At 38.8% G+C, this 16536-nt stretch overlaps 1 protein-coding gene across 1 annotated transcript in view; it reads right to left on the bottom strand.

The window, feature by feature from the left end:
• Nucleotides 1-6785: 6785 nt before the first annotated feature.
• COL19A1 (collagen type XIX alpha 1 chain) overlaps nt 6786-16536 on the bottom strand; it is a 198039-nt gene continuing 188288 nt past the window's right edge. Inside the window, exons 47-50 of the mRNA XM_086743558.1 lie at nt 15833-15899; nt 13829-13984; nt 7185-7262; nt 6786-6946 (exon numbers count right to left, since the gene is read on the bottom strand). Of these exons, the coding sequence (XP_086599684.1) occupies nt 6810-6946; nt 7185-7262; nt 13829-13984; nt 15833-15899 (438 nt within the window). The 3' untranslated portion in view covers nt 6786-6809. The remainder of the gene's footprint in view (nt 6947-7184; nt 7263-13828; nt 13985-15832; nt 15900-16536) is intronic.

Raw genomic sequence — 16536 nt, 5'->3', positions numbered from 1 at the left:
ATATCAGAAAATGATATGGGATTTTTTTTTTTTTTTTAACAGAAGACTAGCGAAAATCACTTTTACCCTCCAGGATCTCTGTCACCACTCCTAATTCTACAGGTTTAATTGCACTGTGATAAATACATATTTTAGCTTCTCAGTTACTTAAGGGTAGGCAGGAACCAAGAGAAAAATCTAACAACTGTCCTCAAAATGATAACCAGTTCTTCACAATCCAATCTGGTATTTAAAATGTTGACTGCAATGCTTTCCCTACTGGGCTACTAATATGTAGTAGTAACACTGAATAAAATATAAGTGTATGTTATACATCTATAGTTTATACATATAGAGACAGTTTATATATAAGTTTTCTGCCACAGCCATCACTGGGTCCAAGCAACCCAGTATAAACTGCTACCAAAAAACTCTTGTGAATATTTCACGAAGGCCAGAGTGTCTCTAGCCAGAGGAGCTCTAGAGCACAAGTTGGAGCTCCTAAATGAGGCAACAAAGCAAGGCCGGGGAGGATTACGCTAGATTTTGCTTCCCTGAATGCCCAAGTTTGATCTGAGTTTACACAGAACCAAATACAGATCTACAACCAAATCTGCTCTTCCTTCAAAAAGGGGAAGTGTCAACAGATGGTACTTTCAAGGTCACTTGAAGGACAGAAGGAACAAGAAACTGAGTCCCTTAGTTTCAGAGACAACAGTGTTGGTTTCTCCTAGCAGAGTCTAGCAGTTGTGCTCCATGTGCAAACACATGCTGCATTCTTGCAAATGTTTTTAAATTGCTTAGATAATTGGTGAAATGCGTTTGCTTGACCTGCTCATCGCTGTATTCTTCTTTAGCCTTGTAGTCTCTGCTTCCTTTATACTTAAAATGCAGTCACTACAGCTCCTTTGCTCATGGATCACAGGTAAAGAAGACATGTCTTTGTTTTGCAGGGCATGTTACAGTTTCAGTTTTACTCCCCTCCCCTCAATCTTTTGTTTTACTGTTCTGTTTTGCTTGCTGTGTATGCATTCAAAAGGACTAGTAAAACTGGCAGCTTTAGACAATATATGGAGCAAGCTTGCTGAAGCCACTACAAAATGTGAAGAAAAAAAATCAAGTTAGAGATGAAATTACCTAGCAGTCTTCAAAATGCCATTGATGTGGGAATTCTCTTTTTTTTTTCTCCTGGGAGAGTCAGGCAGCAAGAGAACAATGAAAATACCTAAAGCTACCTAAAGTCAAACTGTTCAGTGAATCAGTTTCTTGAATAAAATTGATTATCTCTTATTCATATATGAAAGTTATCTGCATCTGATTCAGAAAATATATTAACTTTCATAAACTTTATATATATATATATTAAGGTCAAGGGTTTTAACTTATTTTTTTTTCCTCCAGACTGTGGAGCCCTAAGTTTCACCAACCCGTAGGAAAGCACAAGCCTGACCCCAGTGTGGTCAAAAGCACCCCCCCTCCCTTAATTCAGCCAGCCCAGGTGCTGAATGCTCCATAGGCCTCCTGCGGTGGCTTTGTGCCTCTCCTTTCTCTTCTTTGCAGTCACATCCTCCCTCTCATGATTCAACAGGGAAGGAAAGGTTGTAATTTCTGACAGAACCACATACGGAAAGTGTGGGAGCCATTTCCATTTCCATCTGGAATCCTAGTTCAGATGTAAATGGCCACATAATAATGTAAAAAGCAATTTTCTATCCACTTAATACATTTCCATTGAACCGAACCTTAAATGTTGCAAACCAAAAATATAATGAAGGAAAGAAGCAACCAGTCGGCATGTACTGCGATTTGTTCAGTGACAGCTGTATACCATTCAGAAATGAAAGAAAACAATAAAATAAGATACGTCATTGAAAATCCTTCAAATATATTGACTGGAGACAGAATATATTTACATTACAACTGCAGTAAATAATTAAATGCATTTGTGTTTGTAGAACAGCAGACTTAGAAATAAAACTGCTAAAAGACATGTAGACTACATTCTTTTTAGTGACAAACTTATTTTGGTCTACAATCTGTAACGTTTGTTCGCAATTAATATTTGAAAACCACATTTCCTTAAGGTATCGTGAAGCTTGAGTGTTCTACTTCAACACGAACCAAGGCAAAGTCACGGTTAAACTTGCTTTCCTTGGCCTACACCCACCTATGTGTATGGAGATGGATTTAAACATCCATCCGGTACAATCTAGTTGTAGTGGACATAACAGATTCCAAGGAAAGTTTATATGACTTCGTACATCCAGAATCTAACAAACACAGGATAAAAAAAAACCAAAAAAACAAATCAGCATTGTTTTGATTCCTGATATATTTCTCATGTTCTAACACGTCAAGTTAGAGCAGTGGTTCTACTGAATTGGTAAAATGCAAGGCTAGGGGTTGGCTTTATGTAGCATATTTGGAGAAAAAAAGTTTAGAAAATGCTAGTTTAGCCCGTTGGGTTTTTACAAGACTTTTATGTAAACATTACAGAAAAAGAAGAAAAAGTGAGTGTACACTGACATGAAAAATAGTATTTCACCCTTGTGAAAAAGAAGCAGTGCTAAAATGGTTTGTGTGATTATCCATTAATTTAAGAAATACGCTTATTTAACAAAGCTGTGCATAGCTAACACCTGTCATAGTCCACAACCCTAAAACATAAACAGAGGATGGATGGTACAATCAATCCTGTTTCCATGTCACAGTGCTCTTTTAGCATTGAAACCAAATCCAGTTTAAGACAAAAATATTGGTTTTTAAAACATTACTAAGTAGGCAGCACTGCAACTTGGTTGTACAAAGTATGCTGTTGTGGTCTTTTTTAACCTTAGGAACCCCCTGCTCCCCTAGAGCCAAACACTGTTACAGCAGACATAAACGATGCCGGAAAGCGGGACGTCCCGTCACTGCATGTTCTACATACAAGCCACAAATAAAATCTAAGCAATATTACCTGAAAAATAATTCTCCAAGAAAGGCAGTATTTCTGCAAATACTACCATGCAAAAATAAATGGATTTTAGGAAAAAAAAAAAAGTCAGGCTCAAAAACAAAATCAGAAACACTGACTCTTGTGCTGCAAGTTCAGCCTGGGCTTTATCCTTCGTCCTGAAAAGGCGTCTTGAACTCCATCGTGTGGACAAAAGGGGGGATGCTGCAGCCTCAGAAAAGTTCCCCTTTCACCAAGTTTATTACTTTCCTCAGGCAAATTGAGTAGTTCTGTACATAGCTATTTGAAGAAAATCCCAACACTTTCTTAAATAGGTGATAAAGCGTATCAGTAAAAGTATTTCAGTTCAAAGTCCTGTTGTACGTAAACATTCCCAAATCAGAAAAATATCTTGTGCTACTGGAAAAAATAATCCTCTGTATTTAGTTCCTTGCAATGCTAACTGCAGCACAGATTGCTCAAAACAGACACAAAATTGATAAAGCAAATTGCAAAACACATTAGCACCCCTCTGCCCTCCCCAGCCCTCTTCCCAAAAACTAAGACAACATCAGTCTGAAACTGCAAAGAAATTTCAGGGCCCAAAGATGAAAACCATGCAGAAGCATGTTTCCAGATACATTCTGCATTCAATTCTAAAAATATAAAGTAGGAGCAAGCCAGTGTGAAGTAAAGTTAAGCTGGGATTAACTCTGCTCTATGCCAGGGAAGAACGCGGCATCTTTAAAAAGGTATCGAGAGAGCCTGTGTAAAAAAATACCCGTTCTCTTGCGTGAGAAAATTCAAGTCGGCTTTTCGCAAAATAAAAAATAATACAACAAGAGAATTACCAAAGTTACCTGCAAATCAACTGAAAGTATTCAAATACATTTTAAAAAGACCTTTAGATTTGAGCCTATAAAAAGAAAAAGGCATCTGTAAGAAACATACATGAAAAAATAAAACTTCTTCAAATATAAAAAGTGTTCTGCTTTCCAATAAATTCAAGTAAATTAACATACAGCAATTGCATCCGGCAAATAAAGGATGCTTGGTTTCAGCTACCTAAAAGCCCCAAAATATACACACACCACGAACGCGGCGCAATAGTCTATGTACAGCCTTCCAGGACGGGGGCTGCTTGGAAACCTCTCAGTCACGCGGATATCCTTTACAAGACAGCACCCTTTTCCGTATTATCACAGAAAATGAAGTTTAAAATTAACTTAGGAGGTACAAAAATATTTAGATTTTTACATACATTGGAATTACTAGAGAAGTAAAAAGAAATTGATGAAGAAATGTTCATGGAAGATACCTGACCAGCAGTTCATTTGACTGAACGGAAAACAGTACGCGGGGCCCGTTTCTCCGCGGGTGTATGTACACCGGTACGTACACTGGTGCACGGGCCCTGGCTTTACTGGCCGGGCTGACAGACCTGTGGCCCGGACAGCAGCAGGTGCCTCGGGACAGACAAGCGCTCAGTTTCAAGACACCTCACCAGCTCCTAGCATTCGCATAGCTCCGAGGACCAGATCGGAAAAGATGGCCCACGCCGCAGAGCAAACCAAGACATGCTCCATGGGCGCAGGAAGTCTGGAACAGGAGCAATGTGTTTTGGGCTAAGCACAAGCAGGACCACTTGTTCCAACTGCGCCCTTATGCCAGCAGGACAGGCACCCACCACCCGCAGAGGATGTGCTGGCCTAGAGAAAGGGCAGTTATGGCCTCCTGAGGGACAGCGAGGGATGAGCAGAAAAAGAGGTGTGAGAACTGTGGTTCAACAGGGCTTTGACCTGTCCATCCTAATCCTCACAAGGGACAGACAAAACACCCTGACCTCTCCAAAGGGTCCCCAGCTGCAGGTGCGTTACAGCTCACAGATTCCCTTCAGGGGTTGGTTTCCTGGTACCACACAGGTCTTCTGCTGTCCTGGTTCCTGCTGCCCTCTCCTGTCCCAGGTATTTATTCTCAGTCTTTGATCTCTGTGTTTACTTAAAAAGATATCTTGGGGCAAGCACCTTCTTCCCTCCAGACACCTAACTGATTAGCTGGGTAGCTTTCCCTCTCAGAAACTGTGCCTGAAAGCTTGCCCATGCTCCCCAGCTACCTGGGTTAACTCTTGTGCTCACCTTGCTCCTCTGGTCTGGATGCAAATTCACAGAACTCTATTCAGAACAAGTGTCAATGTGTTTCTTTTTTTTTAAAGACTCACACCAGTCCTTCCTTACTGTCTTTAACCAAAACCTAGAAGTCAGCCAGATTTGCATCTCACAACAGCTTCTCTGGGACCCAGCACTTCCAATTTGGGAACGCTTCTTGGGTGGTTCAGTACTGCTCAAGCACAACATCACGAAAACCACTTCCCTGCCTGAAGTGGCAGAGAATGACTGGCTTCCTAATGTCGGGGCAAGAATCCTCGCTACTGCTTTTGTACTGCGGATTTATTTTGAGGTTGTGGGTTATAGCTGTCCATGTTCTCTCAATAGCACCTTCACACTGTCTATTGCACTGTAGGAAATTCCGTAGGACTTATCTAGGATCACCTGCTTCCTAATAATTGGGAGCAAAACTTCGGCCAACCTCCCTTCCTCCTTTTCAGAATCAGCCTCTGTGCGATCGATTTTCTCAATTTTTTCTTTTGCGCAACCATTCAAGTTCTATGAAGTTTATACTTTGTTCTGTTTTGTTTTTCATTGACAGTGTCTGGTTTTGTAGGATTTACTGAATGCCTGCAAACTGCACAGAGCTATGCTCTCTGCAGTACACCTTTCCAAAAAGAGTTTTGCCCTTTTTTTCCAAATTTCTCTTGAACTCAAATAGTTTTTTACAACTAGTTATTAGGACCCGTGAGTTTTGCGTTCCGCTGTTTCTATGTTCTCAAGCTTATTTTTGCACATGGTTATTGCAGGAGGAAGAGAAAAAACTGTGCCAACAGTAAGATTAGAGGCTTGTGAAGTTCCATCTTTGACTGTCTGTGTACCCACCACCTTTGCTTTAAAGCAAGAGGTCATCTTTGCTGTAAGAAGACATAACGGTAGAGTAGCTTGGTTGCAGGCAATGATACTACGCTTACTAAGACCACATAATGGTTAGAAGATGTGCTGGGTCTCAGCTAGGAACACCACCACAAGCCCCTAGTGGTTTAGTATCCGGAGTACACGTAACGATGACTAAACGAACGTACAAGCCCTCAGATGGGACAACATCCAGTCAGGAGAGACACTTCTCCGGGCTACATCTGGTGAATTTCCAGTCAGTCTGAATCTAAATGTTGGATGGGATTACAGAGATCATAAACACATCTTTGTTTCCTTCTTTGACAACTAGGAAGTGACTGAAACAGCAGGTAGCATTTGTGGTGCATGACACAGACCTGGTTCAGAATGTGTGCTGGAGCCTCCTCGAAGGACATCAATGTTTCGTCGAAACAGAGTTCCCAGTGCTCCAACTCAGGTCCTACATTTGCCATGAACAAGCATGCTTTAAAACTTCAGAAATGCATTTTTCTCTGCTTAAGCTTCACCATCAGCAAGAAAAATAAAGTCAGCTTACATACTGAGGCATACCTACTGTCTCAAGTTAAAATAAAATATTTTTTGATTGAAGAAAGAAGCTTATGAAAATTATTTGGGCCTATTTTCTCCTCTAAGCAAAATAAATATGAGAAACATAACACATGGAATGCACTCTGGAAAATAAATGTCATCCTTTCATAATTACGACACTGCAAATAAAATAGAAAAAGGCTCTATTCTTTGCCTTATAAATTATCTATATACCATGCAGTGTCGAGGGGAAAAAAAATGCACCAAGTATTTAAAAGGTTAAATTAACTTATTGAGAGGAGTGAAAAGTGACTGTGAACCCAAGTGTCTATGGGAGAGGGTGTTTATTTCCCACTGGTGCGTGACCGGGTCTGCGATACGTGGTAATAGCAATCTGCCGGATTGCATCTTCCGTTGGGTCCAGGTGGCCCCTGTGGTCCGGGTGACCCTGGCGTTCCCGGTGGGCCTGGCAGGCCAGTAGCTGGTAAAACAAAGTTAGAATTAGCAGAGTTGTCACCAGAGCACACGCAGTGTCCCGTGTTTCATCGCTGACAGTCAGCTGCACGCCAGCTCATCTGGGAGAAAGGCAGGCGGCTCTGACCTCATGCTACAATTAACCTTGGGAAGAAAGACACTGGCATAATATCAACGTGAGAACCAAGAGAAAGGCCTCTTAGTTCATAAATAACAATAGCAGAAATAAATCTGGAGACTTGTACCTGCAGGGCCAGGTGGTCCAGGGTTACCGGGCAGTCCAATTCCAGGCTCGCCTCTTTCCCCTTTCTGTCCTCTATAACCTACACAAAATAAAGATATGAAAATAAGTGTGTCCTCTTATTAAAAACAGGGATCTTCCATACATCTCATTGACAGGAAACTATCAAGACAAAGGTAACCAGGAAAACGCATGCTCCCTTCTTTTTCCGAGACTGGTATGTTTTTTTCTGAAACAGCTCTTAGGTTTCTAAGTTCCTTCTGGAAAATACGAGCATTTCTAGCAGTGCCCCTTGCGTCCTCTGCCAGCGGACTCTTGCTATGTTCACCACCTGGACCTTTCCCCAAGATTTTAAGTTACCTTCCTCAAGTTCCTCTAAAAAAGAACCAAATGCGTATTCTGTTCCAGTGTCACCTGTTCGATAAAGCGATGTAAAGCACCAACCCAAAGGCCATCTGGAGTCTGACCAGCCCTTCTCTGACAGCCCCCAAATTTTGCCCTCTCCTCTTTACAGAAATTTTTATGTCTGCACATTTTTAAACTGTAAACTGGAAGTTGTATGCTCAGGTATTCCCCTATATGAGAAGACCTGTTCCACCTCCAGTGTTACAGAGCTGCCCTCATGTGGAATGAGGTGTCCTCAGAGCTTGTGCAGATTTTGAGTTCAAAGCCTACTTTGACCCAAGTGCCTGCATATTGTTAACAAGGTGTGATGGCTAATTATACTTTGAATATTTGTGCCTGTTTTATTCACGGGCCATAGCTGTGTATTTAGCTAGCTTCCATCTTCCCAAATGTTGCAACTCATGGCCAATCTGTTTCTTTGCCTTAAACTGTTTGTAAAAAAATGTACTAGTTGGAAACACTCTGACTGCTTTACAGCAGAGGATCTGTGGGTATCAGTATAACATTTTGCTTAATATTTCAAGTTAAAAATCCATCTAAAAATGTAGCTTTTCTGTTTAGACCATGTAATTTATGTAGGACAGGGGACGAAGGCATTTTTAAAGGAACAAGTGTGACACCCTCCATTACTTTAAAAGGGATTTTAAGGAAACCCTCTTCCCTGCCCTCCCCAGCACCTCAGACATTGGCATGTAAGGTGACAAATGTTCAAGATTAATTTGCCAACTGTTGATCACATTTGGAATTAAATTTGTTCTGCTTCAGGGACCAGCGTATTTCCAGTGTCACGTATGCCACACAATAAACTTTCTCTTGTGAAGAGCTGTAACTTAGTCTGACTTAAAAGAGAAGAGTCACGGCTGACCAGTCAGCAAAGTGGTATCAATCCACCTGATGTCTTATGAAGGTTAATGGGCAGTGGCAGATGGCAAAGGTTGTCTTGTCAGTGTACTGTGGTCTATGGCAACACTGGTACTTTACAGGACAACTGTAAGTGCTGTGGGTACCAATTCAGGGTTGTTAGGACAGACACAGTGTAGTAGAAATGGTACACAGAGTACTCAAGCTTTCTGTTAAACACAAGCTCATTATACACTTTGGTAGAAAGTCTATTACCTGTTGCAATCATTCTAGGTTTCGAAACACAGCATCAATTATCTTATTCCTCTCTCAGCACCCCAACAAGGAAATTACAGCGAGGCAAAAAACCATTAGAAAATGCATGCAGTGACATGCATAAGGAAAGGAAATCAACTGTTTAAAATCTCACAGAGAAACAAACTCACTATTAATCATGCATTTTGGTCACCGAGTTGTGTTAAGCAAAACTGTACAAGGCATATATGCACACAAGCTATAAAAACTCAGAAAAAGGAGTATGCAGGTGTTTGTATTCAATTGTGAATCTTGATTTGGCTCTTTAGTGACCATGGTAGTATTTATAACAACATCAAGTTGGCTGCTCTGAAAATCTCGTGTAACACCATAGCAGTTGCTACTGTTTGAGAAGCTCAATCACACAACCACAGGATCTATTACATTTGCTATTTATTATATATCTCTCTATGTTTCCTACTTTACAATAGATAGTTACAGTACATTGCTCACTACAAACTCAGTCAATTGTCATTTTACAATGTAGTGCTGCCACTAATGATTTGTTTTGCATTTCTTTAGTTACGGGGAAAAGAGAGAAATCACATTTACGATACATCACATTTACAAGCCCTGTGATAACCATCACTGTAGGTACCTGAGACATAGTTGAAAAGGGACAGAAAGATTCTGTAAACATCACTGGAATTCAAGACAATAAGGAAGAAAACCCCACAATAGCACAACAAGCAGCCTGCCAATGCAAATGTATGATCCAAGGTAGTATAAACCATTACCGGTTGTATCTGAATGTACATGCAAAGGTGTAACTTGTACACAGTGGCAGGAACGTTCTGTTGACACTGAAGTTCAATACAAAAAATCCCGGGTATTTTTTTTCTAAAAATAAGGCTTTATTTAACAGAGTGTAAGCATATTAGTAAACAGGCCTATATGTAAACAATTGGAACAACGTAATCTGTAATTCTAGCAGGAAAATATTTGATTTTTGATGAGGTATATTCTGCTCAGAAGTAGGGCCATGATTGCACTTCTAGAGGTTAATATCACCTTCTCTCTGAGCTTAAAGTGACAAACTCATATACAGTCAAAGGAAAATATTACCATATGCCTAAATCGGATTTTGATTTATTGTTTTTAACATAAGGCACATATAAGATGCTGTCTATTTTTACTGGTAGAATTACAATTCCAATAAGAGGTACCTGCTTAATTCAAAAGGCAATAGCTTTAGCAAAGCCTTTCACTTGGGTTCCAGAAGTTGTGTTGTAATTCCTGCAACCCAAAAGTTGTGGTATGTAAACATGTTCCCAGTGTGGGTAGTAGGGTAAACACTTGGTAGCAGTATGTAGCAGGTTAAAACAGGTAAGCTTTCTTCTGCTCATAGATGAGTGGTGACAGCTAAAATACAGCTCGTGGTTTGGTGCTCTCTGCAAACATCATGGTCAGAAGCATCGCTACCACAACACCCTCAGCTCTACTTGGAAATGACACGAGTTCATGTCTATGAACTTGGAGGTAAAAAATTCTCTCATTTAAACAGCTCCAAAAGCTATTCCACCTATATCATGGAGACCCTCTTCCATCCACATGGATAATGCAGCACCTGAAACTAGCATGTCAAGTATCTAGAGAAATCTGAGGTTCTTTAACACAAATATGAGGCAAACACATTACCATGACAGGAAACAACGAGACTGAAGTATCCACTGTGTTTTACTGCGTAAATACTCTGCATTCTTAAAAACAAACAACTGCAAAGCAATACGAAGGGTGCTAAAAGCAAGCCCTCTCATCCAGCCTCCAGTGCATATTCTGAATTCCTTCTGCGTGTTATAGCCTTCTCAGCTGACAGGTTGCAGCTGGGTTTTAAATCAAAGTAAAACAAGTTAACGTCACTCTCCACAGCAAAGAACAGTTTACAGGAGATGATGTTTGAAACCAGTGCAGCTGTTTCAGAAGAGTGACTGTGTCTGGACAACATCTATTACATCTATTACCCTATTACAATGGGTTCCTGAAGTCAGCCAAGATGCTCCCACCGTGCAAATTAATAATTATAATAAGAGAGATACATTTTACAACAGAGATCAGCAATAAAGATAAGGAATTTTGACTATTCATCACATGGTATTTTTCTTCCCTGAGCTGTGATGTTTGATTCCTTCAGGCTATCATGAGCTATGAGGACCTATAAAAACCTCTTGTGTTTCCTTCATTTGATAGAAACAGTGAAGTTTAACTAAGATGAAACTTTCTTTTGTCTATTGAGAAAAAAATCAATGGTTATGTTAATGTAAAGGATAATATCCCAAAGTGAATTTGTTCTCATGGACCAAAAAATAACTTTCTATCATATTTTTAAAAGTCCAGTTAAGTCAATGGAATTAATTAGGCTAGATCCTCTAACACATGACAAGCTGGCTGACTGTTTGCAAATGGATGACATGGTTACAGCTTATCTATAAAGTCTTGAAATAAATTTCCTGTTTCTCTACACGACATTAGCATCCTTTAAAACACATACAGAATAAACAAGTTCCTCTGCTCCCCCTTAAGCAGGTGCTGTACATTTCACGGGTAACACTGCCTCACAGTATCAGCTTGCTGATGTGTATGCTATACGTGTTTTTTAAATGAAGAAAAAAAAATAAATCTTTCAATCACTATTACATTAAGTCTGTCCAAATGCCAATTGCATATTTCATTGTTTATGTTGCAACTCTTTGTTGTTTTTTATTTGCATACTATATTTTTACTAAGACCACCATATAAATTCCAAATTATTTGTATCTGAAAACACTGGGAAGTACCTGAGCATAAACAAACTTGCTAAAGGTCAGCAGATAACATTCTGGACTTCATTAGAAATGAATGAATCTATTCCCAAGAGTCTAGCAATTCCTTAAATACACTTTTTGAGCATCACGTCTACACTTCCAAGACTTAGTATCTATGTTTTCTGCTTCTAGGATTAATCCCTACCTATTGATTTGCTGTGCAGAAGGATGCTCTGGTGCAATCCTGCCAGGCCAGGCCAGGCCAGACCAGGCCAGGCCAGTTCCTGGGGGAACAGGAACCACACTTGAGGTGTACAGAGGGACCCCTGCAAAGCTGCAAGTGAAGTACCTCCTTGAACACATGGTGACACCTCCTCTTTCTGCTAGCTTTCTCTCTGCTCGGCGTGCAGCATTGCAAATTGCTCTGGAGGTGCTCACAGAGGTCCTCTTAATTGCTCTCTGAAAGCTTTTCACTGGTTGTATGGGACAAGTGACTGACTTGCTCTGCCAGCCCAGATGTGTATCACTGCACACAGCAAAACCTGATCAAGACCCTGGGCTACAACCAAGTGACAAATAGAATAAGGAATATCTGGCAGTCAACACCAAATGTGTTTTATGACTTGAACAGTGTGCAAGGTAGCATGCTACCTTGATGGTCTCAGCCACACATGCATGTAACATGCTTTTCCAAGAGGTCTTGTCTGCTACATCTTTTATGGCTGAAAATAAGCTGGAATATGGAAGGATACTTGTCAGTCTGCTCAGATATTTGAATTTCTTTTTACTGTTGGCACAAAACAATAACAGGCACAGGCACAACTGGGAAAGGCATGAATGGTATTTGTAAGTGTGCTTCTCTCACAGTACTATCTCTTACTCAGAGTATGAAAAGGAGGCAAGACAATTTTTTGTTTTTCTTTTCTTGGAAGTATAATTTTATATATGTTTTGATGTATCAGAGAAGTAAATGCTTCTCACTTGGCTTAACTTTTACTAATAAAAAAAAGAGTATTGAGCATATCAGTAAAATAAATGGAAATCCTGCATACATGGGGCACTAATTTTACTTAAGTATAAGGCATGAAAAAGCAGCTTTATTTATTTTATTTTTTTTTCCCAAGCATAGCTATGATCTTTACTCTTGATGCTCACTAGCTGGAAATGAAGCCTAGTAAAACTTTCCACATCCCAGAAGCATCTGAGACTAACCACCACACACACAATCTGGCACTGACATGAAAGTTTACTCTTTACAGTGATCTGAATATTTAGGTAATGATGAAGTCAGTGTTGCAAGATTCTAAGCCTTTTATTGTTTTCCTTGATCCTTTATGCTTGTTCTTCTCATTCTGAGCTCATCACATTTTTCAAGCTTCTGTCAGGGGTTTGCGCTTATCAATGTTAGTAAGTCTTTATTCTTCTGATAGCTTTAGGATCCACACATCTTCAGTTTTGCTCTCATGTTCTTCATTCCAGTCTGACTTGCTCTGACTCCAGAGCAGACCAAACTAACAAAAGATAATAAAGAACTACCTACAGATAAACTGCAAATTACATATTACCCACAAAATATTATTCATTGATAAATTCTTTTGTCCTTTTATTCTGTTCTCTTCTTCCTTTTAATCTCTGACAAGCTGACTCTACAGTAGGGCACAGCTATAATGAGCCTGGATCCCTCAAAGCTAATTTTGCAGTAAAAGACAATTTGGTGGAATGAGAGTCCTGTACTGTCTAAATGCTTTGCAATGCACCAATTACCATTTGGGTTATAGAGCAAAGCTGATTACTCTGAAACTGATCTGTGAAAATAGATTACTTCACAGTAAGAGGACTCATCTGGTAATATTTCACTTTTCACTACTTCTTAAAGAACAATATTTGCCTTCAGTTTTTCCTCACCAGTGTTGTCTCAAGATCAGAGCTGAGAGCACTCAGACTTGGAGATCAAATTTTGTTACTCAAATAAGATGATCTCTCAACATGGAAGAGGATCTCAAGAGTTATATTAGAGTTCTGGCATTGGTTTTCTTCCTTGTTAAAGTATTTTGGAGAAAAAAATAACTGCTACAGTAGTCTAGATACCTGTCAGCTTTAGATATGTCAGTAATTAACTTTATCATTTATTAGATTAAAATGCACTGATTAGGAGTTTTTAATCAGTAAAATCCACACATTTACTATGGGTTAATATTTAGATCTAGTCTGGAAAAACATAAGTACAGTTTTAAAAGTTAATCATTAGGAAGCTAGATAGGTAATCCTTGCTTATTTAAGAATAATTAGGAAATGTATAAATATTTTTCACAATACAGTTAATGGGAACATTTTTTGGAATTCCTACCTTGAATTCCACGTTCTCCTGGTGGCCCTGGCAAACCATCCTTTCCTGGTGGCCCTGGTAATCCATCTTTTCCTGGGGGCCCTGGTTTTCCATGAGCTTGTGAGGCAAGCAACGCAGCAGGCAGCTTCAGCTGGGATACAAACTGAGCCATCCTTTCTTTATTTTTAAAGGGCACAAGAAAAAGGGAGTAAGAAACATGCTAGCAAAATATGGGAAAATAAATAAGTCCCAAAGCTCCAGACAAAGTAAGTTTCTAGAAGTAAGGTTTTTAATCCTTGTAAATGTCAAGGTATTAAATGTTCCTATAAGTACAGGGGTCTTCTGTTCCAACTGATTTAATGTCTGAGTCTTTACCCTTTGAAATAATCTGAATGAGTTTGTACTAAAGTTTCTATTACTTTTACTAAAGTATATCAATATTTCAAATAACTTCTGACTCCTCTTCATGAAAGTACTTAAAATACATAGACATAAAATAATTAGTACTTAACACCCCTATGAAGGGCTACCTTATACGTTTATACCTCATACTAAGTTTCAAAGTGAAGCTTAAATACTGTGAACAGTTCTTGGAATGTGCTTAAATCCCCAAAACAGTTGTAAAAAACCCACAGGTTCTCAGTAAACATTATTAACTGCAGAGATTTCACCACGAACTGTTCATGCCAGTGGAATAAAGTGCACTTAGTAACATTTCAGTGTTCTTTAGAGGTAGATAAAATAGGTACTGATTTTGAATCTGTCTCATTTATGCCAGACTAAAAACTTAACTAAACATTCCACAATTTACCTGGTATTTACTATGGTGGAGTTTAAAGACTTAAGAAAATAAAACAGAATAAAGAGAAGAGTGGGCATCAAATAAAAAATAATCAAGGTGATATAGAAAAGAGGCAAAGTGAAACAAAGCCGAAAATAGATCTGTGGGAACACTAGTAAGACGTAGAAAACGGAATAGCTATAAAGACAAAAACCAATATTCCCTGTAAGTAGGACAACTTTTAATACTTTCTTTTTATGAATAAACTAAACACTTGTTACCATTCCATTTGAATGGGAAAAGGAGGTAACTTTAGCCAACAAACTGCTCCTGAAATACATAGCAGTTTGCAGTCTTAAGGGGTAGCAGTCGGGGAAAGGTGAAAATACACAAAATCATAGCCTTGTTATCAAATGAAATAATGCCTGAATAGTTAAAAGTCTCAAACATCATAAGGTTTAATTTATCCCTAAAAGTTAAAAGGTTTTGTATCCACAAATATTGACAAAATAGCTAAGCATATTGCAGACATAAGAGAAGCTACTCACAAGAGATGTTTTAGCAAAATCTTGCTTCAGACACCTACCTAAGTCATAGCTTTTCAATCTTGACTAAGAAAATGCTGATGAAGAAAAATATTTCCTTTTCAGAGTAAGGACACATCTAAGAAAGCTTACATAGTACAAAGGCCTTGGGTGAATCTGGTACTTGCCTAAAACTATGCCAGAAGTTGGTGGTCTGCAAGGGAGCTTTGGAGCTCAGTGGGGATGTTTGCTGAAAATGCTGAAAAAAGCAGTTCAGACTTGTGTGACCGAAAGCTTCAAGCCTCTCTCATCTAATCATCCATCAAATGGCCAAAATAATTAGATATTTCTACTGCCTCCACTTCAAAAACATCTTCAGTACATTCAGTACTTTCTGCACACTGCAGATACATCTATGTATCATATATTATTACACATACATACGTATCTACAAGGATACATACATATGTTTGCTATCATGATTTGGAGAAAACTACATTTAATGCAAATCTTTTACATAAAGAAATGCTCTCTTTAACGGATATTTTAGTTTATAATTGTTTGACCATAATTATGTTAAGTAGACTTAAACGACAGTTAAGCACAATTATTAAGCAGCTACTAAGTTCAATGTAAGTTAGATGACATGTAAAGAAATGTAAAACGTTTAGAATAGAATTTAAGATATACATTTAGTTGTATAATACTTCATTTTCTTACCTTCAAAAACCTTAAGAACCTCTTGTTTGATATATGATTTTATTTCTTCAAGTGAAACTGTATCAGCCTGATGAGAAAAAAAAAAAGGCTATATGTATCAGAAAGAGTATACAGAGGGCACTTTATGATGCTACAAAAATAAAGGAATGCTGCTGAAATGTAAATGAAAAATGTAAAGCTTTCATAAAAATGTAAATATTTTAATATATTTATGTTATTTACTTAACTGCAAAGGCCATTTTATTGCAAATACATTATAATATTAAAAAGACCACTAATACCATGCAGTGGAAGAGGCACTCCCAGCTGTCAAGATGATTGGCCTGTTCTGTGTATGGCAATGAACGTGCATAAAACAATAAGGAAGCCCAGAGACACCGCTGTGCTTTTACTTGCCTTTTGCATAGCATTTGTCAGCCTCTCACTCCCTCTAGGGACTGACTGCTTTGATGCACAGCTGACTAACTAAAACTGCATCACAGGACCAATAACTTCACTGGAAAAGTTTTTTAGAGCTTTATCCTATCTGACTGAAGGTAAAAAGAACCTATAATATGGATGCGTGCTTGTGTGCACACAGAGACAAACCAAGATATCTACAAGTGACAGGTGGTATTTCACTGTCTTCTGAAATGCGGATTTCCCTTTTACTGAGAATCATTTTTATCTGACTCTTTTTTTTTTTTTTCTCAGTTCCAAAGACT

The sequence above is a fragment of the Chlamydotis macqueenii genome, chromosome 3 (genome assembly GCF_036417535.1).
Source record: "Chlamydotis macqueenii isolate bChlMac1 chromosome 3, bChlMac1.mat, whole genome shotgun sequence".
Classification (NCBI taxonomy): Eukaryota; Metazoa; Chordata; class Aves; order Otidiformes; family Otididae; genus Chlamydotis; species Chlamydotis macqueenii.
This window is presented reverse-complemented; position numbering and strand designations above follow the sequence as displayed.